At 44.1% G+C, this 23,788-nt stretch overlaps 1 protein-coding gene across 1 annotated transcript in view; it reads left to right on the forward strand.

The window, feature by feature from the left end:
• Positions 1–3,891: 3,891 nt before the first annotated feature.
• LOC106600659 (acid-sensing ion channel 2) overlaps positions 3,892–23,788 on the forward strand; it is a 417,308-nt gene continuing 397,411 nt past the window's right edge. The window contains exons 1-2 of the mRNA XM_045715389.1: positions 3,892–4,173; positions 4,877–5,497. Coding sequence (XP_045571345.1) covers positions 4,922–5,497 — 576 coding nt within the window. The 5' untranslated portion in view covers positions 3,892–4,173; positions 4,877–4,921. The remainder of the gene's footprint in view (positions 4,174–4,876; positions 5,498–23,788) is intronic.

Genomic DNA, 23,788 nt, shown 5'->3' on the forward strand with positions numbered 1-23,788 from the left:
ATGAACGGACTTGTTGGAAAGGTAGCGTCCTATGACGGTGCCACGTTGAAAGTCACTGAACTCTTCAGTAAGGCCATTCTACTGCCAATGTTTGTCTATGGAGATTCAATGGCTGTGTGCTCGATTTTATACACCTTTCAACAACGGTGTGGCTGAAATAGCCGAATCCACTCATTTGAAGGGGTGTCCACATACCTTTGTATATATAGTGCATCATCACTTGACTCTAAGTTTACTTCGATATGATAGTTATTCTATCAATATTTGCTCATAAAGGCGCTTCCACCGACATTATTCGCATAATTAATTTTACCGACACAAAAAGATCCCAACATGAACGAACATTGTCTGTTGGCATTTCTAAAATTGTACTGGAATGTCATGTTTCCATCAAATGTCAGGTAATTCATCCGCATGAAATGGGTGGATGGAAACGTGGTTACTGACACAGACCCCACAAGGGGTGATGGGACTCACTTTATGCTCCACGCAAGGACCGATCATCAAAGCACTAGCGCAAAGGTAGGTCAATGTTCCAGGTATCTGTAGCGAATAGGCATAAAAAGTCCTAGCGGTAGAATGAATCACACAGGCATGCAAGTTGTGTTGTTCAAGGATGCTCTGTTCAGGCAAAGATTATGACTACAGTAACTGCCTCTGTCATTTTTGGTTCAGGTGTGTAAACACATCATTTGCCACAAGCCAAACCGCTTTCGCTGCATAGGCCTACAGAGCTTGAGCCGACATATCTACTTTACATGTCTCAACCGTGGTGGTCCCACAGTTGACGATGAATGTATATAAAAATAATTATGTTGGGTTTAAAAAGAAAGAGGGATGCAAAATTTTGTCTCAATAGGGAAAGAGTTAAGAGCTGGAAGGAATTTGCAAAAAGCACACCACAATCACAACTTTTTGGTAAGTCTCTATAGATGTTAATTTGGATAAAACGCCTTCGGCTTTTATTAGTATATAATATGCTAAGTGGGTCTCTAATATCTCTGTCTAAATGACTGCTGCCTCATTGCCAGATTTACAAACCAAATCTAGTCAACCTAGGCTAATTCAGGCCTGGGGTGGTCTACTGCTGCCTCATTCCCAGATTTACAAACCAAATCTAGTCAACCTAGGCTAATTCAGGCCTGGGGTGGTCTACTGCTGCCTCATTCCCAGATTTACAAACCAAATCTAGTCAACCTAGGCTAATTCAGGCCTGGGGTGGTCTACTGCTGCCTCATTCCCAGATTTACAAACCAAATCGAGTCAACCTAGGCTAATTCAGGCCTGGGGTGGTCTACAGGCAAGTCCTAATTTTTCTGTTTAGAAATGAAGAGCAAAAGTCTGGCCTACAGCCAATGGATATCTAAATTGCCTACCCATTGGTCAAAATTAGCTCTGGTGCCAACTACATTGTTCACAAACAATGCTGCTGCTGTAGCATTCAGGGGTTGGCCAGTTTTGCCATGCTCTCTCACATTTTATAGCCTAGCCTATGTTTAAACAGACTATTGATTTCTAGATAAAGATAATTGAATGCTTCCTTGTCCACCCATATAGTGATCATGTAAGCAGTAGGCTAGTTAGTTTAGTGGGAGGGCAACAGGAAAATTGAGGTATTAAAACTGTGAATGTAACATTGCATTCTGGGGCCCTAAGCAAGATTTGGTTGGGACCCCAACGCAAAACATTGCAGTGGCGGTGGAGACGGTGGAGAGAGAAATGTATGTTTTAAAGTACATTTCCTGCAATTCTACACATTTTGCCATGAGGTCTAGAGTAAATGTTGCCGTTTTAATGCAAGTTTTCTGCAGTCCTACACATTTTGCCATGGGGTCTAGAGTAAATGTTGCCGTTTTAATGCAAGTTTTCTGCAGTTCTACACATTTTGCCATGGGGCGGAGAGAAATGTTTTCAGCCATGACTTATGCCATGTTAATGATATCTGAGTGAACGTGACTAACAAAATCAATGGGGGTCCCCTGGAGGTCAAGACCCCTGGGAATGCGTGCCCGGTTGGTTTTTGGACATGATAACTGGCTAGATTAACTTACCAATCTAAAAAGTTCTCCCATGTCACCCCGTTCCTTCACACTCTCCACTGGCTTCCATATGAAGCTTCCATTTGAAGACCATGGTACTTGCCTATGGAGCAACTAGAGTAAATGCCCCTCCCTACCTTCAGGCTATGCTCAAACCCTACACCCCAACCCGTGCACTCTGTTCTGTCACCTCTCATCTCTTGGGTGGGAGGGCAGCTCCCGCTCAGCCCAGTCCAAGCTCCCCTCTGTCCTGGCACCCCAATAGTGGAACCAGCTCCCCCCTGAAGCTAGGACAGCAGATTCCCGGCCCATCTTCCGAAAACATCAACAACAACAACAAAAACTTTCATGAACTAACACTCGCACTTGACTTTTTTCCCCCTCTTACAAGCTCTGACTTTGCTGACAGCTACTTTATTGATAAAAACTGTGCTTACTATGACTGTGATATGTGGTTGTCCCACCTAGCTATCTTAATGTGAATGCACTAACTGTAAGTCTCTCTGGACATTAAAATGTAAAAATTGTTAGCTCACATTGCTAATTGTGTGACTGACAAAACAAGAGACAAACTGATGATGCACGACCAAGTTTCAAACTTTTACTGTTCTAATTCTCAACAGTAAGTTGAGACACCAACTTAGTTCCCAAAACCTGCTTATGTTGCTTATGCCTGGAACCGGCCCTGTGTAGAGGACTATATTTAAGAAATAAGGCCTGAGGGGGTGTGGTATATGGCCAATATACCACAGCTAAGGACTGTTCTTATTCACGATACAATGCAGAGTGCCTGGATACAGCCCTTAGCCGTGGTATATTGGCCATATACAAAAAAAACCTGAGGTGCCTTATTGCTATTATAAACTGGTTTCCAACGTAATTAGAGCAGTAAAAATAAAAGTTTTGTCATACCCGTGGTACATGGTCTGATATACCACGGCTGTCAGCCAATCAGCATTCAGGGCTCGAACCAACCAGTTTATAATTATCTTCTTATTGGCTAGCCACGTACATGCTCTCACCACTCCCCAGCTCCTAACTCCATGTCTGTTTCTATTTCATCAAATTAGTAGCCCTCTCCATTTACTATGCTCTTCCTCTCCCTCGATTGTCTCTTCTTCTCTTTTTGCACACATTGCCACACTCCTTTCTCTTCTCAGTCCCCCTCGGTCTCCACTTGTCTCCTTGTATTACTTGGCACATGCAGCCCTGCTCTCTCCACGCTATACCCCTGCCACCCCCTCTACCGACACACACTGTTACATATCTCTGGGTCAAATGTAGCTTCAACACACAAGTTCTCTCATACAGACTTTTTGTGATATCTCACTCACGCTAACACACATACACAGGGATACACAGAACACACACATTTGGGGTTATGTCTCTGCATACCTCCCTGTGTGATATCTCTGTGCAATCCTTGCCCGCTGGGCACAAAATGCAGTGTTTATTATCAGTGGGGGAGTGGAGACTTTCTCTCTTTCTCTTGCTTCCCCTCTCCTTGCCACCCCCCCCCCTCCTTCTGTCTCTCTCCATCCCTCTCCACCACTCCTCATGCGTGATCTCTCTCCTCCACCTTTCCCTAACCATCCGTCTCCCTGACAATCTGCGTCCTGCATCCATCCATCAGTCAGTTAGTGGTGAGATGGGGAATATGAAAACAGGCGGGCGGAAAAGAAAAATGAGAGCAAGAGGGAAAGAAAAACAGAAGCAGATTCAATTAGAGACTTCACTGTGGAGAGGAGTGTGTTTGTGTGTGCTCTATCCCCCCCCCTCTCTCTCTCTCTCTCTCTCTCTCTCTCTCTCTCTCTCTCTCTCTCTCTCTCTGCGCGAGCGTGTGTAAGCTTGCGCGTCTCTTCTGGCTCCACTGTTGTTCACTGGCTCCATGGATGAGCTGGGAAGAGGAGGGAGAGCGGAATCAGCGGATGCGTCTGGCCAGAGGAGAACGGGAGGAGTTTGGATCGGCATGCGCGACAAACTGGCGGCGCTGATCATCAGTGGCTCTATCTCCATCCCTCCCTTCCCCCTCTCTCTCCCCCTCTCTCCCTTTCTCTCTCACGTGCACACACACTCTCAGACTCACACACACTCACACACAGGCTGGATGTCATCTCGCTAGGCTGAACGAGAGGTGCTTAGGCTTGTCATTAGTTGCACAGGGAGATCCAGAGAGTTGAGTGTGTGTGTGTGTGTGTGTGTGTGTGTGTGTGTGTGTGTGTGTGTGTGTGTGTGTGTGTGTGTGTGTGAAGTGGGGACACTGAATACACAGAGGCGGCTTTGATTGGCTCGTGGCTTAAATGACTCTCTCATTCTGTGTCACAGTGGACTTACCTCTGGGATCCTGACAACGAAAACGGTCACTGAGAGAAGGAGAGAGGGCGGGGGGATGTTGGAGGAGCGGAGGGGGGAGGGTTCAGGCACAGAGAGGCTGGCATCCAGAGTAACTAGGGACAGAGAAAGAGTGGAGGCACGGAAGGAAGGGATGCCCTGGGTGTGCATCTTTCTATTCTTCACGCTCTCTCTTTTCTATCTGGAGTAAGGACTTGGGGGTTGTGAAGATCTCTGCCTCATGTGCTCTTCCTCTCTCTCTGTCTGTAGGTCTGTCTTTGGCTTGATTCTCTGGGTTGCTTTATTTTGCTCTGTGTCTCTGTGTTTGTCGCTCTTTCTGTGCTGCAGGTGTGTATGTTTGGGACACTCCCCCTCTCACCTTTCTCTCTTTCTCTGTGTGAACTGAACGTGTGATTATGTGTTCCTATTCTAGGTGGTAGTTCAGGGCTCTCATTGCATTGCCTCTCTCTCTCTCTCTCTCTGTGTATGTGTGTGTGTCTCTGTAGGTGTCTGTGTATTGGGGCGTCCTTGGCTGTGGGACCGGAGGGGTCATGATGGACCTAAAGGAGAGTTGTGGCAGTGAGGGGAGCCATGAGAGCTCCAGTCTGCACCCGTCCTCCTGGCAGGCCTTCTCCCACACCAGCACGCTCCACGGCCTGCGCTTCATCTTCCCCTACGGCCGACCAACACCTCGCCGCCTGCTCTGGGCCGCCGCTCTGCTGGCCTGCCTGGGCCTCCTGGCCCTGGAGAGTGCCGAGCGCCTGGCCTACTTCCTTTCCTACCCCCATGTGACGAGCGTGGATGCCGTGATGTCGGGCAGCTTGGTGTTCCCTGCCGTCACCGTGTGCAACCTCAATGCCTACCGCTTCAGCCGCCTGTCCCGCAATGACCTGTACCACGCTGGGGAGCTGCTGGCCCTGCTGGACGTCCACCTGAGGATCCCTGAGCCCCAGCTGGCCGAGCCCCACGTCCTGGCCTTCCTCACAGACAAGGCCAACTTCACCGCCTACAGGCCCAAGCCCTTCAGCATGCGTGAGTTCACCGAGAGGGTGGGCCACGACCTTAAGGAGATGATGCTCTACTGCCGATACCAAGGCCAGGAGTGCAGCCACAAAGACTTCAAAATCGTAAGTCTACTCATAGTCTCCCTGTCTTTGCTCAGGTCTGGCATGGGTCAGATCTGCTGCTACTGCAGCGCAGTTGAGTCTCTCACTCAGAAGGCTTTGTCTGTCAAGTGTTAATGTGTGTTCTGTGATATGGTCTACAAGTTTTCAAAGACTGGTAGAGGTTTTTTCCCTCTGAGTTGTCTTGATGTATGTTGGTAGCTGAGGCTGTTTCCTCCCATGCTACTGTGCACTGGGTCCCCTGCTGTGTATTTCTCTTGATATTTTTGTGCTTCCATCTACAGGTTGTTTTTGAGTGATTGTGTACTGCAAGCACACACTCTGCAGCTGTCCTGCTATTATCTTCTTTATTTCATCCACAGGAGAGCTCTTGGGGTTTTGACAGTCTGTGCTACAAGTCTCTTGATAGTCCCCATAAATATGGAATAAGTAGTTTGTCTTTGGGCTGAACACATGTGATATCATTTCAGATTTCATGGAATGACAGCTGTTGTTACCCAGTTACAGCTCTAGTTGGCAAGTTACAGCTGTTGTTGCCCAGTTACAGCTCTTGTTGCCCAGTTACAGCTCTTGTTGCCCAGTTACAGCTCTTGTTGCCCAGTTACAGCTGTTGTTGCCCAGTTACAGCTGTTGTTGCCCAGTTACAGCTCTAGTTGGCCAGTTACAGCTGTTGTTGCCCAGTTACAGCTCTAGTTGGCCAGTTACAGCTGTTGTTGGCCAGTTACAGCTCTTGTTACCCAGTTACAGCTCTTGTTACCCAGTTACAGCTCTAGTTGGCCAGTTACAGCTTTAGTTGGCCAGTTACAGCTCTTGTTACCAAGTTACAGCTCTAGTTGGCCAGTTACAGCTCTAGTTGGCCAGTTACAGCTCTAGTTGGCCAGTTACAGCTGTTGTTGCCCAGTTACAGCTCTAGTTGGCCAGTTACAGCTGTTGTTGCCCAGTTACAGCTCTAGTTGGCCAGTTACAGCTGTTGTTGCCCAGTTACAGCTCTAGTTGGCCAGTTACAGCTCTAGTTGGCCAGTTACAGCTGTTGTTGCCCAGTTACAGCTCTAGTTGGCCAGTTACAGCTGTATTTGCCCAGTTACAGCTCTAGTTGGCCAGTTACAGCTGTATTTGCCCAGTTACAGCTCTTGTTACCCAGTTACAGCTGTTGTTGCCCAGTTACTGCTCTTGTCCACATACAGCTCTAGTTGGCCAGTTACATCTCCTGTTGCCCAGTTACAGCTGTTGTTGCCCAGTTACAGCTTTTGTTGCCCAGTTACAGCTGTTGTTGCCCAGTTACAGCTCTTGTCCACATACAGCTCTAGTTGGCCAGTTACATCTCTTATTGGCCAGTTACAGCTGTTGTTGCCTAGTTACAGCTGTTGTTGCCCAGTTACAGCTGTTGTTGCCCAGTTACAGCTGTTGTTGCCCAGTTATTGGTCTTGTCCACATACAGCTCTTATTGGCCAGTTACAGCTCTTGTTGGCCAGTTACATTTCTTGTTGGCCATTTACAGCTCTTGTTGCCCAGTTACAGCTCTTGTTGCCCAGTTACAGCTCTTGTTGCCCAGTTACAGCTCTTGTCCACGTACATCTCTAGTTGCCCAGGGACATCTCTAGTTGCCCAGTTACAGCTCTTGTTGCCCAGTTACAGCTCTTGTCCACGTACATCTCTAGTTGCCCAGGGACATCTCTAGTTGCCCAGGGACATCTCTAGTAGCCCAGTAATAGCTCTTGTTGACCAGTTACTGCTCTTGTCCACGTAAAGGTCTTGTTGGCCAGTTACGGCCCTTGTCCACGTACAGGTCTTGTTGGCCAGTTACAGCTCTTGCCCAGTTACAACTCTTACCCAGCTACAGTTTGTAGCCCACAAGTTCTCCAGACCATGCACAGGCTGTAGTATATGTACAGGTTGCTGCTAATGAGTTTTCCTCAGTGCTTTTTGTCTTGTAGCCATAGAGCCATAGCACACACATAGGCCCTGCTGTAGACATGCCTTTAGGCTCTGATCTGCTTTGATGAGGTTCCCTTTGAGGAGTGTAATCATTCTTATCATTAAAGGAGAATATCAAAGACATCACTCTCTGTCTAAACTAGCATACTGGCAGCTTGTAGATTGTCTGAGTTGAGGCTTCCAGGTCGCCCAGTTTTGTAGTCACAGATGGATTCATATCTTGGTTTTTCATCTCGGGACACACTCACTGTCACTGCACAAAGACTAACTGGCAAGGCAACAGTGATGTGTAATGTAATAGCTTCACTGGTTTTATTGGGGTGGTCTCAGTGACTCATTTATAATTCTGTCAGGAATTAGTCATTCTTCAATGGTGAATCTGTAACCTAGTAATCTTTTGGGAATCTCTGTTTGGACAATATGTAATTTCCTGTTAACTCTGTTGGATCCTTTGGGTGTAAATATTGACCTAAGAATGCTCTGTAGTCATACTTGCTAGTCCCTGTAGTGATTTATGTACTGGTGACGTTTCTTCAAATCAAATTGTATTGGTTACATACACATATTTAGCAGATGTTATTGCAGATGTAGCAAAATGCTTGTGTTCCTAGCTCCAACAGTGCAGTAATATCTAACAATTCATAACAATGCACACAAATCTAAAGTAAAAGATAGGAGTTAAGAAATACAGTACCAGTCAAAAGTTTGGACACACCTACTCATTCTTGGGTTTTTCTTTATTTTTACTGTTGTTTACATTGTAGAATAATAGTGAAGACATCAAAACTATAAAATAACACATATGGAATCATGTAGTAACCAAAAAAGTGTTAAACAAATCAAAATACATTTTATATTTGAGTTTCTTCAAAGTAGCCACCCTTTGCCTTGATGACAACCTTGCACAGTCTTGAAGGAGTTCCCACATATGCTGAGCACTTGTTGGCTGCTTTTCCTTCACTATGCAGTCCAACTCATCCCAAACCATCTCAAATGGGTTAAGGTCAGGTGTTTGTGGAGGCCAGGTCATCTGATGCAGCACTCCATCACTCTCCATATTGGTCAAATAGCCCTTACACAGCCTGGAGGTGTGTTGGGTCATTGTTGAAAAATATTTTGATTTGTTTAACACTTTTTTAGTTACGACATGATTCCATATGTGTTATTTCAAAGTGTTGATGTCTTCACTATTATTCTAAAATGTAGAAAATAGTAAAAATAAAGAAAAAACCTTGAATGAATAGGTGTGTCCGAACTTTTGACAGGTACTGTATAGAAATATTTGGACGAACAATGTCGGAGTAGCATTGACTAATATACAGTAGAATAGAATTCAGTATATACATATGAATTGAGTAAGGCAGGATGTAAACATTATTAAAGTGACTAATGTTCCATTATTATAGTGACCAGTGTTTCCATGTCTATGTATATATGGCAGCAGCCTCTAAGGTGCAGGGTTGAGTAAAAGAGTGGTTGCCGGCAAGTGATGGCTATTTAACAGTCTGATGACTTTGAGATAGAAGCTGTTTTTCAGTCTCTCGGTCCCAGCTTTGATGCACCTGTACTGATCTCGCCTTCTGGATGATAGCGGGATGAACAGGCCCTGGCTCGGGTAGTTGATGTCCTTGATGATCCTTTTGGCCTTCCTGTGACATCGGGTGCTGTAGGTGTGCTGGAGGGCAGACCGTGTGCCCCTGGTGATGCGTTGGGCAGACTGCACCACTCTCTGGAGAGCAGATTGTGCAGATTGTGCATCTGTAAAACTTTGTGAGGGTTTTAGGGACCAAGACACATTTCTTCAGCCTCCTAAGGTTGAAGAGATGCTGTTGCGCCTTCTTCACTACACTGTCTGTGTGGATGGACCATTTCAGATGGTTGTGATGTGTACGCCAAGGAACTTGAAGCTTTTCACCTTCTCCACTGCGTTTTGTTGACATTGAGGGAGAAGTTATTTTCCTCGCACCACTCTGACAGGGCCCTCACCTCCTCTCTGTAGGCTGTCTCGTCATTGTTGGTAATCAGGCCTACAACTGTTGTGTCGTCTGCAAACTTGATGATTGAGTTGGAGGCATGCGTGGCCACGCAGTCATGGGTGAAGAGGGAGTACAGGAGGGGGCTGAGCACGCACCCTTGTGGGGCCCCTTCGTTGAGGATCAGTGATGTGGAGGTGTTGTTTCCTACCTTCACCACCTGGGGGCGGGATAGGGCAGTGTGCAGTGCGATGGCGATTGCATCGTCTGTGGATCTATTGGGGATGTATGCAAATTGAAGTGGGTCTAGGGTGTCAGGTAAGTTAGAGGTGAAATTAATCTTAACTAGCCTCTCAAAGCACTTCATGATGATAGAAGGGAGAGTTACGGGGCGATAGTCATTTAGTTAAGTTACCTTTACTTTCTTGGGTACAGGAACAATGGTGGACATCTTGAAGCAAGTGGGTACAGCAGTCTGGGATAGGGAGAGATTGAATATATCCGTAAACACTCTAGCCAGCTGGTCTGCACATGCTCTGAGGACACAGCTAAGGAGGTCATCTGGGCCAGCAGCCTTAAGAAGGGTTAACAAGTTGAAATGTCTTGCTCACGTCAGCCACGGAGAAGGAGAGACCACAGTCCTTAGGAGTGTGCCGCGTCGGTGGCACCGTGTTATCCTCAAAGCGGGTAAATAAGGTGTTTAGCTTGTCCAGGAGGAAGACGTAGGTGTCCGCAACGTGGCTGGTTTTCCCTTTGTAATCCGTGATTGTCTGTAGACCCGGCCACATACGTCTTGTCTCTGAGCCATTGAATTGCGACCCCACTTTCTCTCTGTACTGACGTTTTGACTGTTTAATTGCCTTACGGAGGGAATAACTACTCTGTTTGTATTTGACCATATTCCCAGTCACCTTGCCATGGTTAAATGCAGTGATCTGCGCTTTCAGTTTTGCGCGAATGCTGCCATCTATCCACAGTTTCTGATTTGGGTAGGTTTTAATGGTCACAGTGGGAACAACATCTGCTATACACTTCCTGATGAACTCAGTCACCGTGTCAGTGTATACATCAATGTTATTCTCAGAGGCTACCCGGAACATATCCCAGTCCGCATGATCAAAACAATCTTGAAGCATGGATTCTGATTGGTCAGACCAGCATTGAATAGACCTTAGCACGGGTACTTCCTGTTTGAATTTCTGCCTATAGGAAGGGATGAGCAAAATGGAGTCATTAGTGTTTTAGCAGCGCGAGTGCTACAGTCAATGTGTTGATAGAACTTTGGAAGTGTTTTCCTCAAATTTGCTTTGTTAAAATCCCCAGCTACAATAAATGCAGCCTCAGGATATATGGGTTCCAGTTTGGCTGTGACTATAACCAAAGATAATTATCTTGGGTGGTAATACGGTTGGCATTTGATTCTGAGGTATTCTAGGTCGGGGGAACAAAAGGACTTGAGTTTCTGTACGTTATCACAATCACACCGTGTGTAGTTAATCATGAAATATACAACCACACCTTTCTTCTTCCCGGAGAGTTCTTTATTCCTGTCTGCTCAATGAACTGAGAACCCAGCTGGCTGTATGGACGGGGACAGTATATCTGGAAAGAGCCATGATTCCGTGAAACAGAGTATGTTACAGTCCCTGATGTCTCTCTGGAAGGAGATCCTTGCCCTGAGCTTGTCTACTTTATTGTCCAGAGACTGAACATTAGCGAGTAATATACTCTCAGTGGCTTTTGAGTTATTCTTGTCTTGTGACTCGCAGTTGACCTGTGTCAGGGAGAATGTTGGAGCTTGGAGCCTAAGATTTTCATTGTACCCTGCAATCACACCTACAACCCTGTACATGTGACTGTTAAACACTCTGAATCTGAATCATGTTGGCAGTCTACAAGAGAATGCACTGTCATAATCTCTGCCCACTGCCTGTTTCCTTGGTCTCTCTCTCTTTCTCTTTCCACTCTCCCCCTGCCTTTGTCACAAAAAATATATATCCTTCTACCAAGGCAAAAAGATTCACAGAAATAGAAACACACACACACTGGAGCATTACCATGACACTCCAGGGACCAGAGTTTGAGTGACATTGTGACGAATGACCGCAGGGAGGATTGTGGGAACATGGGCGTCAGCGTGATGTGACGGATGGAACTGGAACAGAATAGAATACTACACAAAAGAGAAGGCACAAATGTGTTTTTCCATTGTAGTGAAAGTGTATTTGTGTACATTTCAAATGTATTTACGCATGTGAATAACAGATTGCTCTTGTGTGAGTGTTAGATTCTAAATGTAAATACATTTGAATAATTGAAAAGTCTGTGTAGCCTATATGTGAGGCTGGAGCCGTGTGTGTGTGTGTGTGTGTGTGTGTGTGTGTGTGTGTGTGTGTGTGTGTGTGTGTGTGTGTGTGTGTGTGTGTGTGTGTGTGTGTGTGTGTTTATAATGTGTGAATGTGATTCTGATTGTGTTAAGTAATGCTCCCTCTGTGTGATTATTACAGCCCTGATTAAACGCTGATTGATCACAGTGACAGGCTACATCAGTGTCTGCCAGACTGAATGCAGCTCAATGTGATAGTTCTACAGTAGCATCCCCTCAGATTGATGCCAGGGTGGGCCCTATCACACACTCAACCTTAATGAGAGCCAGCCAGCATGGCCTGATGATAGCAGCCAGACTAGGTGCTCTGTATCACACCGATGCTAATTAGCAATACATCTGACCCAGCCAGGCCAAGGATTACAACCACAATGGTGTATTTTCAGCACCGCATTTATGCACTACACTACCTGTGGCCTCATGTGACTGGTTGGCTGTAATAGATTAGTCTAGCTACATGGCCAATTGCCTATGTCTACATTGTTGTGTCTGTGTTTAGTTTAACCTTGATCCCTATGAAGGGATATATTCACTTGAAGTAAGTTTATTGGGTGTCAGATAGCCTAGAGGTTAAGAGTGTTGGGCCAGTAACCGAAAGGTCGCTGGTTCGAATCCCTGAGCCGACTGAAAAATGTGTCGATGTGCCCTTGAGCAAGACACTTAACCCTAGTCGCTCTGGATAAGAGTGTCTGCTAAATGACTAAAATGTAAAAATGTCCCACCATCAGAGCAGCACAGAACACCAACAGGTAGGGGGTAGGCTACATTATGTTCCCTCTCACTAAAAATGGAATTTGTTTTAAAATTGTGCATTTCACTCCATTTGAAATCCCCATGCATCATATTACATCCTTAATGTGAATGGATCCATTCATCGTTAATGTGCCATTACGAAGCCATTTTACGTTCCCTACAGGGCACCGCTCAGTCTGTTAAAGGGCACGGGAACCACTGCTAACTCACTCTCCCTGGTCCGCCCCTCTAAAACACCCCAGAGACAGGAAAGCAACCTGTTCAGCAGAATAAACCTGGGGTGAGGCCTGGCTTGAAATGTGCATGTCCTGCTGTTTATTTAAAAGACACTGCAATAGTGTGGATAATGTGAAGTAGTGAATTATGGTGGTCTCTGGATAGTGGTGCGGTTTTCGAAGAGAGAGAGAGAGAGAGAAGGGGAGCACTTGAGTCAGTGAAGATGGAGGGGTGTGAGCGAAAAAGAGAACGTGATGAAGCCCCAGTCAGTCAGTAAAGAGAGGGTGAGAGAAAATGGGATGTCAAGGCATGGAGAGATGGACTAAGTGGTAAAGCCAGCATGGAGAGATGGAGAGCTGGACTAGGTGGTAAAGCCAGCATGGAGAGATGGAGAGCTGGACTAGGTGGTAAAGCCAGCAGGGAGAGAGAGAGAGAGAGAGAGAGAGAGAGCTGGACTAGGTGGTAAAGCCAGCAGGGAGAGATAGAGAGCTGGACTAGGTGGTAAAGCCAGCAGGGAGAGAGAGAGAGCTGGACTAGGTGGTAAAGCCAGCATGGAGAGATGGAGAGCTGGACTAGGTGGTAAAGCCAGCAGGGAGAGAGAGAGAGAGAGAGAGAGCTGGACTAGGTGGTAAAGCCAGCAGGGAGAGAGAGAGAGCTGGACTAGGTGGTAAAGCCAGCAGGGAGAGAGAGAGAGCTGGACTAGGTGGTAAAGCCAGCAGGGAGAAAGAGAGAGCTGGACTAGGTGGTAAAGCCAGCAGGGAGAGAGAGAGAGAGAGAGAGATAGAGAGCTAGACTAGGTGGTAAAGCCAGCATCGAGAAAGAGAGAGCTAGACTAGGTGGTAAAGCCAGCATCGAGAAAGAGAGAGCTAGACTAGGTGGTAAAGCCAGCATCGAGAAAGAGAGAGCTGGACTAGGTGGTAAAGCCAGCAGGGAGAAAGAGAGAGCTGGACTAGGTGGTAAAGCCAGCAGGGAGAGAGAGAGAGCTGGACTAGGTGGTAAAGCCAGCATCGAGAAAGAGAGAGCTGGACTAGGTGGTAAAGCCAGCATCGAGAAAGAGAGAGCTGGACTAGGTGGTAAAGCCAGCAGGGAGAAAGAGAGAGCTGGACTAGGTGGTAAAGCCAGCAGGGAGAAAGAGAGAGCTGGACTAGGTGGTAAAGCCAGCAGGAATAGAGAGAGCTGGACTAGGTGGTAAAGCCAGCAGGAAGAGCGAGAGAGAGAGAGAGGAGAGAGAGAGAGAAGATGAATATGGCCCATTACCTCAGCAGCCTGCCTGGAGACGTGCTTCATCATGGACACAGAAGTATGGGACAGAGTGTGTGTTTCTGTACTGTTCACATAATACATGTATGTGTGCTTTATATTAATTGGTCGTCCCCTGCGGGACGGTTGAGCTAATGTAGGCTAATGCGATTAGCATGAGGTTGTAAGTAACAACAACATTTCCCAGGACAAAGACATATCTGATATTGGCAGAAAGCTTAAATTCTTGCTAATCTAACTGCACTGTCCAATTTACAGTAGCTATTACAGTGAAAGAATCACATGCTATTGTTTGAGGAGAGTGCACAGTTTTGAACATGAAAAGTTATTAATAAACAAATTAGGCATATTTGGGCAGTCTTGACACAAAATTTTGAACAGAAATGCAATGGTTCATTGGATCAGCCTAAAACATTGCACATACACTGCTGCTGTCTAGTGGCCAATATCTCAATTGCACCTGGGCTGGAATAATACATTATGGCCTTTCACTTACATTTCAAAATTGATGGTACAAAAAATTACCAAAAAACGGTTGGTTTTTTCTTTGTATTATCTTTTACCAGATCTAATGTGTTATATTCTCCTACATTCCTTTCACATTTACACAAACTTCAAAGTGTTTCCTTTCAAATGGTATCAAGAATATGCATATCCTCTCTAGGGTAGGTGGCACCAAATCGTCCCACCTACGCAACAGCCAGTCTAATCCCGTGGTGCGATATTCAAATACCTTAGAAATGCTATTACTTCAATTTCTCAAACATATGACTATTTTACACCATTTTAAAGACAAGACTCTCCTTTATCTATCCACACTGTCCGATTTCAAAAAGGCTTTACAACGAAAGCAAAACATTAGATTATGTCAGCAGAGTACCCAGCCAGAAATAATCAGACACCCATTTTTCAAGCTAGCATATGTCACATAAACCCAAACCACAGCTAAATGTAGCACTAACCTTTGATGATCTTCATCAGATGACAACCCTAGGACATTATGTTATACAATACATGCATGTTTTGTTCAATCAAGTTCATATTTATATCAAAAACCAGCTTTTTACATTAGCATGTGACGTTCAGAACTAGCATACCCCCGCAAACTTCCGGGGAATTTACTAACAATTTACTAAATTACTCACGATAAACGTTCACAAAAAGCATAACAATTATTTTAAGAATTATAGATACAGAACTCCTCTATGCACTCGATATGTCCGATTTTAAAATAGCTTTTTGGTGAAAGCACATTTTGCAATATTCTAAGTACATAGCCCAGCCATCATGGGCTAGCTATTTAGACACCCAGCAAGTTTAGCCTTCACCAAAATCAGATTTACTATAACAAAAATGTTATTACCTTTGCTGTTCTTCGTCAGAATGCACTCCCAGGACTTCTACTTCAATAACAAATGTTGGTTTGGTCCCAAATAATCCATCGTTATATCCAAACAGCGTCGTTTTGTTCGTGCGTTCAAGAAACTATCCGAAATGGTAAATCAGGGTTACGAGCATGGCGCATTTCGTGACAAAAAAATTCTAAATATTCCATTACCGTACTTCGAAGCATGTCAACCGCTGTTTAAAATCAATTTTTATGCAATTTATCTCGTAAAAAAGCGATAATATTCCGACCGGGAATCTGCGTTTCGGTAAATAGAGGAAAAAAAAGAAAGACGGGGGCGACCAGTGCACGCGCCTAAGCCCATTGTCCTCTGATCGGCCACTTGACAAAGGCGATAATGTGTTTCAGCCTGGAGCTGGAATGACAACATTCAGCTTTTTCCCGGGCTCTGAGAGCCTATAGGAGCCGTGGGAAGTGTCACGTTACCGCAGAGATCCTTTGTTTTGGAAAGAGATGTCAAAGAATGCCAATAAATGGTCAGACAGGCCACTTCCTGTAAAGGAATCTCTCAGGTTTTTGCCTGCCATATGAGTTCTGTTATACTCACAGACACCATTCAAACAGTTTTAGAAACTTTAGGGTGTTTTCTATCCATATCTAATAAGTATATGCATATTCTAGTTACTGGGTAGGAGTAGTAACCAGATTAAATCGGGTACGTTTTTTTATCCGGCCGTGTAAACACTGCCCCCTAGCCCTAATGGGTTAACCTTGCTTCAGGTCCTGAGCTACAGGCAGTTAGATTTGGGTATGTCATTTTAGGTAAAAATTGAAAAAAAGTGGCCGATCCTTAAGAGGTTGGCTCCTGTTGCTGTAAGCATGGACGTGTTTAACTATACTTGTGGGGACCAGAAGTCCCCACAATAATAGTAAATGGGGTTAAGGTTAGGGTAAGGGTTAGGGAAAATAGGATTGTGAATGGGACTGAATTGGGTGTCCCCACAGAGTTACTTATTCAAGACTGTGTGTGTGTGTGTGTGTGTGTGTGTGTGTGTGTGTGTGTGTGTGTGTGTGTGTGTGTGTGTGTGTGTGTGTGTGTGTGTGTGTGTGTGTGTGTGTGTGTGTGTGTGTGTTTGTGTCAATGTGTGTGTGCATGCATGCGAGTGTGCTAGTTTGCACATTACTAACACGTACTGTATATTTGTGTGTGCTCTGAGTGACTGATCACAGCTCGGGATGGACATGAGTACTCAAACTGTCTTTAAAACTCCATCTTTAACCAGAGATCAATGTTTATTCAAATACTGTAAAACTATTTGATCAAAATGTTGTCTTGAAGACAACGTTAATTTGCTTTGACTCCAGGGTTCCATTAGTACATGTTCATTTGTGGGACACAGCAGAAAATAAACCCACCTTGTCTCAGTCACTCAATTGCGTTCCGGCCGCTCCATCTACACAAGCGTGCTGTGTGCACCTACAGATACAGACCTATAAAACTAGAAACACGTATCTAACTGATGGGATATACAAGCTACATTCCTTGACAAAACGACAACAGTTTTAGCACAAATTCAAAATAGACTGGTTGATTGATGTCGAGAAATAAATGTGTGTTCCAACAATGAGCTGCAGTTTTGGAATAATTGGGTAATTTTCCGTCTAGGCTACTTTGCGGGTTTCATTAGTTACCACATCCACAAAGTCATAATGCATTAAAACAAAAATTAACTTTTTGATCTTAATTTAGGTTAACAGGGGTTAATGTTAGGGTTATTTTGATCTGATTATAAGAAGAGTAATTGCAGAAACAGGCATGGTTTAGGACTTTGTGGCTGTGGTAACTAATGTTAGTGATGATCCTACTTATCGAACTGCTAGTGGCATTTAGAATTGGTTGGTCTTGGCCAGTGGTTCCCAAACTTTAAATAGTCCCCTACCCCTTCAAACGTTCAACCACCAGCTACATACCCCCTCTAGCACCAGGGTCAGCGCACTCTCAAATGTTGTTTTTTGCCATCATTGTAAGCCTGCCTCACACGATACAATACATTTATTAAACATAAGAATGAGTGTGAGTTTTTGTCACAACCCGGCTCGTGGGAAGTGACAGAGCTCTTATTGGACCAGGGCACAAATAATAATATAATAATATTCAATAATTTTGCTCTTTATTTAACCATCTCACATATAAAACCTTATGTGTTCATCGACAATTGTGAGTAACTCACCACAGGTTAATGAGAAGGGTGTGCTTGAAAGGATGCAAATAACTCTGCAATGTTGGGCTGTGTTGGAGAGAGTCTCAGTCTTAAATCATTTTCCACACACAGTCTGTTTAGTTTTCATGCTAGTGAGGGCCGAGAATCCACTTTCACATAGGTATGTGGTTGCAAAGGGCATCAGTGTCTTAACACCACGATTTGCCAAGGCAGGATACTCTGAGTACAGCCCAATGTCTCCCTGTCATGGCTTTTGCACCATCAGTACAGATACCAATATGAGCAGCAGCTACGTTTGGCTACATACGGACCGTTAGTGGAATTCACGCGAGAGAGTAACGGTTAATGTGATTGGATGTTAATTATTTGACTAGGCTACCTGTATTTGACATTGTGTTGTTATTTCGCGGAACACTAGATGGTTTAATTTTATCTTTGGCAGTGTAACGAGGGTTCTCAGGCGAGAAAAAAAACCTCACCCAAATGTATAGCCCCGATGAAAAATATACATGGACTGTTTGAAAATGTGTTTTTTTTTTTTTACAAAAATCTATCTAAAATTATATTATTTAAAAAATAATATATTATTTACATTTACGTCATTTAGCAGACGCTCTTATCCAGAGCGACTTACAAATTGGTGCATTCACCTTATGATATCCAGTGGAACAACCACTTTACAATAGTATTATAAAAAAATATATATATTTGGCGTACCCCAGACGGCATTGCCCGTACCCCAGTTTGGGAATACCTGGTCTAGGCTATTACCTCCCCTAAAAATAGACAGGTTCCACACTGAAAACATGCAAAAACATTAGTTTGATGAAGACAAAGACCATATTTTCATCAGAATCTTTAAACCTAGCCCTACTCACCAAACAGATGCCCTGGCCATAACTCATCCCTATGCAGTGTTCAATGTAGAAATGTTGATCATTTTCGAAAATTCCAAGGAACTGGCATAATAAACTAAATAGAACGTCTGTATATCGAAAAGAAGACAGATTTTGGTTTGTAACCATGAAAAATGTTTCTTTCAACTTGCTAAATTGAGCCCCATTTCAAATGATCACTCTGAGAATAACTGTTCCAGACGCGAGATGTGAATTACTTCGCACTATTCTGTTCTATTTTATTATGTTATATTACATCATGTTTTTTACTATACAATAGTTGTCTAGACTGTGACAAGGGCTCTGGAAATACGAGCTTCTTGTCTGCTAAATGAACAAAAGAAGGCTGTGCCGTTACACAGCCATAGGCTTCTACAGGTAAACCTCACACAGCTGAGGTTACTACCTTTTTGAAGATTAGGTTCCAATATATAATATAACCAGTTGATATTACAGGTTCAATACATTCATCTTAAATTGCACTTGTTTTTACATTGACTGAATATATGAGTCAATTTAGCAATTAGGATTCGTTATCTGTAACGGTTATGATACATTTGGCATTGTTGCTTACTGTTGGCATATATGTAAATGCACACATTTTTTTCTCAGTGATGCCCTTGTTCTAAAAATGGCTTATTTTTTAAAATCAGTAATCCAGTACTCAGGGCTGCATCTGTTACCCACGTAAGCAGTTTAGTCAATTTGTCCTTTTTCAGCCTTTATGACCAAGGGTGCTAGTACTACCTCACAGCTTTGGTTGATGTTTCTCACTCTTCCTATATAGACACAGATGGATGCAGCATTGCATTAGTGCATCGCATTAGTAGAAACCAAGACTGTTCTCAGGGCATGCCTGGTTGTAGCTAGATATGCGTCATGGACAATTTTTGATAACCCCTTTCCTAACCTTAACCTAACTCTTATAACTTGCCACGTTAATTATCCTAACCTGCTGCATAAGATCTCCTAACCTGCTACGAAAAGTCACTTCTGCAAGTCAAAACCGGCAGACCTGCCCTGAGAACAGTCTTGGTTTCCACTAATGTGATATATATAGCCAGATGGATGCTAAACTGTAAATAGTGCTGCCTCTGTATCATAACATGTAGATGTCTTCTTCTTTATTAGCATATTGGATGCGTAACATTTCCTTCCTGTGTGCAGTAGCTGCTGATGCCTTATCTTTCACCTCTCTACCTCTATCTCCCTTTTTTCTCTCTCCCACTACCCCCTTTTCTATCATGGCCTTCTCTTTCCCTTTGTTACCCTGCCAACTTTCATCTGACCACATACATACACACACGGATACACACGCACATGTACACATACAGGCCGACTGACATAAACACATGCACACTACAGACACACAGACACTACAACACCTACACACCCTCTCTTTAATCTCTGTATGGCAGCCAGCCGCTCTTTTGATCTCGCTGCTGGTCCTCACCTGGGCTGCTGCATGCTCTGGGCCTTGTGGGCCTGTTCTCCTTGGTTAGGGTCTTTAGCTGCTTTAAACTGCTGTTAACTGGAGTTCAGTGGGCTGAGGCCATCCCAGCTCACTGTAAACACTATAGCCTCCCAACAGGACCACATCTAAGTCACACCATTCTGGTAAACACCCATATTGAGTTTGTAGCTAAACTCTTTATTCAGTGACTGGTTTTTCAACTAATCCATTACAGCGGGTGATAGGTGGTCAAGAAAGTCAATAATTTATAATATATTTTGTACTTTGGGGAAGAAATATGAGTCCTCAAACCTAAAATTCACCATGTATTGAAAGTGTTAGATTAGCTGATATTGATCTACATTTGAAGGGTAAATGCTTGAAGGGTAAGTGCAGCTCCAAAAACCATCAAGTGCTATGATGAAACTAGCTTTCATGAGGACCGCCACAGGAAAGGAAGACCCAGAGTTACTGCTGTGGCAGAGCATAAGTTCATTAGAATTAACTGCACCTCAAATAAATGCTTCACAGAGTTCAAGTAACAGACACATCTCAACATCAACTGTTCAGAGGAGACTGTTAATCAGGCCTTCATGGTCGAATTGCTGCAAAGAAACCACTACTAAAGGACACCAATAAGAAGAAGAGACTTGCTTGGGCCAAGAAACATGATCAATGGACATTAGACCTGTGGAAATTTGTCCTTTGGTCTGATGAGTCAACATTTTTGATTTTTGGTTCCAACCGCCATGTCTTTGTGAGATGCAGAGTAGGTGAACGGATGATCTCTGCATGTGTAGTTCCCACCGTGAAGCATGGAGGAGGAGGTGTGATGGTGTGTTTTTTTTGTTACTGGAGACACTGTCAGTGATTCATTTAGAATTCAAGGCACACTTAAGCAGCATGGCTACCACAGCATTCTGCAGCAATACGCCATCCCATCTGGTTTGCTCTTTAGTCGGACTATAATTTGATATTCAACAGGCTGTGTAAGGGCTATTTGACCAAGGAGAGTGATGGAGTGCTGCATCAGATGACCTGGCCTCCACAATTACCCGACCTCAACCCAATTGAGATGGTTTGGGATGAGTTAGACCACAGAGTTTATTTTTTTATTTTTTACATTTATTTAACTAGGCAAGTCAGTTAAGAACAAATTCTTATTTACAATGATGGCCTAGGAACAGTGGGTTAACTGCCTTTTTCAGGGGCTGAACGACAGATTTTTACCACGTCAGCTCGGGGATTCGATCTAGCAACCTTTCGGTTACTGGCCCAACGCTCTAACCACTAGGTAGAGTGAAGGAAATGCAGCCAACAAGTGCTCAACACATGTGGGAACTCCTTCAAGACTGTTGGAAAAGCATTCCTCATTTAGCTGGTTGAGAGAATGCCAAGAGTGTGCAAAGCTGTCATCAAGGCGAAGGGTGGCTACTTTGAAGAATCTAACATATGAAATATATTTTGATTTGTTTAACTCTTTTTTTTGGTTACTACATGAGTCCGTGTTATTTCATAGTTGTGATGTCTTCACTATTATTCTACAATGCAGAAAATAGCAAAAATTAAGATAAACCCTTGCATGAGTAGGTGTGTCCAAACTTTTGATTGGTACTGTATATGTATGTATGTATGTATGTATGTATGTATGTATGTATGTATGTATGTATGTATGTGTGTGTGTGTGTGTGTGTGTGTGTGTGTGTGTGTGTGTGTGTGTGTGTGTGTGTGTGTGTGTGTGTGTGTGTTGAAAATCAGGGTTATTCCACCAAATATTGATTTCTGAACTCTTCCTAATTTAAAACATTAGTATTGTGTTGTTAAAAAATGAATATGAACTTATTTTCTTGGCAACACCGATAAATCCATGATAATCGAGAATTTCAATAAGCATTTCTCTACGGCTGGCCATGCTTTCCTCCTGGCTACCCCAACCCGGCCAACAGCTCTGCACCCCTCGCAGCTACTTGCCCAAGCCTCCCCAGCTTCTCCTTCACCCAAATCTAGATAGCTGATGTTATGAAAGAGCTGCAAAACCTGGACCCGTACAAATCAGCTGGGCTAGACAATCCGGACCCTCTCTTTCTAAAATTATCCGCTGCCATTGTTGAAACCCCTATTACTGGTCTGTTCAACCTCTCTTTCGTATCGTCCGAGATTCCTAAAGATTGGAAATCTGCCACGGTCATCCCCCTCTTCAAAGGGGAGACACTCTAGACCCAAACTGTTACAGACCTATATCCATCCTGCCCTGCCTTTGTAAAGTCTTCGAAAGCAAAGTTAACTAACAGATCACTGACCATTTCGAATCCCACCGTACCTTCTCCACTGTGCAATCCGGTTTCCGAGCTGGTCACGGGTGCACCTCAGCCACGCTCAAGGTACTAAACGATATCATAACCGCCATCGATAAAAGACAGTACTGTGCACCCGTCTTCATCGACCTGGCCAAGGCTTTCGACTCTGTCAATCACCGTATTCTTATCGGCAGACTCAATAGCCTTGGTTTCTCAAATGACTGACTCGCCTGGTTCACCAACTACTTCTCAGATAGAGTTCAGTGTGTCAAATCAGAGGGCCTGTTGTCCGGACCTCTGGCAGTCTCAATGGGGGTACCACAGGGTTCAATTCTCGGGGCGACTCTTTTCTGTATACATCAACGATGTCGCTCTTGCTGCAGGTGATTCCTTGATCCACCTCTACGCAGATGACACCATTTTGTATACATCTGGCCCTTCTTTGGAAACTGTGTTAACAAACCTCCGAACAAGCTTCAATGCCATACAACACTCCTTCCGTGGCCTCCAACTGCTCTTAAATGCTAGTAAAACTAAATGCATGCTCTTCAACCGATCGCTGCCCACACCTGCCCGCCCGTCTAGCATCACTACTCTGGACGGTTCTGACTTAGAATATGTGGACAACTACAAATACCTAGGTCTCTGGCTAGACTGTAAACTCTCCTTCAATATATTACACATATTAAGCATCTCCAATCCAAAATTAAATCTAGAATTGGCTTCCTATTTCGCAACAAAGCCTCATTCACTCATGCTGCCAAACATACCCTCGTAAAACTGACCATCCTACCGATTCTCGACTTCGGCGATGTCATTCACAAAATATCCTCTACTCAGCAAATAGGATGCAGTCTATCACAGTGCCATCCGTTTTGTCACCAAAGCCCCATATACCACCCACCACTGCGACCTGTATGCTCTCATCAGCTGGCCCTCGCTACAAATTCGTCGCCAAACCCACTGGCTCGTGCTCCAGCAGGTATATCTCATTGGTCTCCCCCAAAGCCAACATCCCCTTTGGCCGCATTTCCTTCCAGTTCTCTGCTGCCAGTGACTGGAACGAATTGCAAAAATTGCTTAAGTTGGAGACATATCTCCCTCACTAACTTTAAGCATTAGCTATCTGAGCAGCTTACCGATTGCTACAGCTGTACACTGCCCATCTGTAAATAGCCCATCCAACTACCTACCTCATCCCCATATTGTTTTTATTTACTTTTTTCCTGCTCTTTCGCACACCAGTATTTCTACTTGCACATCATCATCTGCACATCTATCACTCCCGTGTTAATTTGCTAAATTGTAATTACTTTGCTACTATGGTCTATTTATTGACTTACCTCCTTACTCCATTTGCACACACTGTATATAGATTTTTCTATTGTGTTATTGACTGTACTTTTGTTTATCCCATGTGTAACTCTGTGTTGTTGTTTGTGTCGCACTGCTTTGCTTTATCTTGGCCAGGTCGCAGTTGTAAATGAGAACTTGTTCTCAACTGGCCGACCTGGTTAAGTAAAGATGAAATAAAAACTAAAAAAATATATTAGAG

Source organism: Salmo salar, chromosome ssa03, assembly GCF_905237065.1.
Source record: "Salmo salar chromosome ssa03, Ssal_v3.1, whole genome shotgun sequence".
In the NCBI taxonomy this organism is placed as follows: Eukaryota; Metazoa; Chordata; class Actinopteri; order Salmoniformes; family Salmonidae; genus Salmo; species Salmo salar.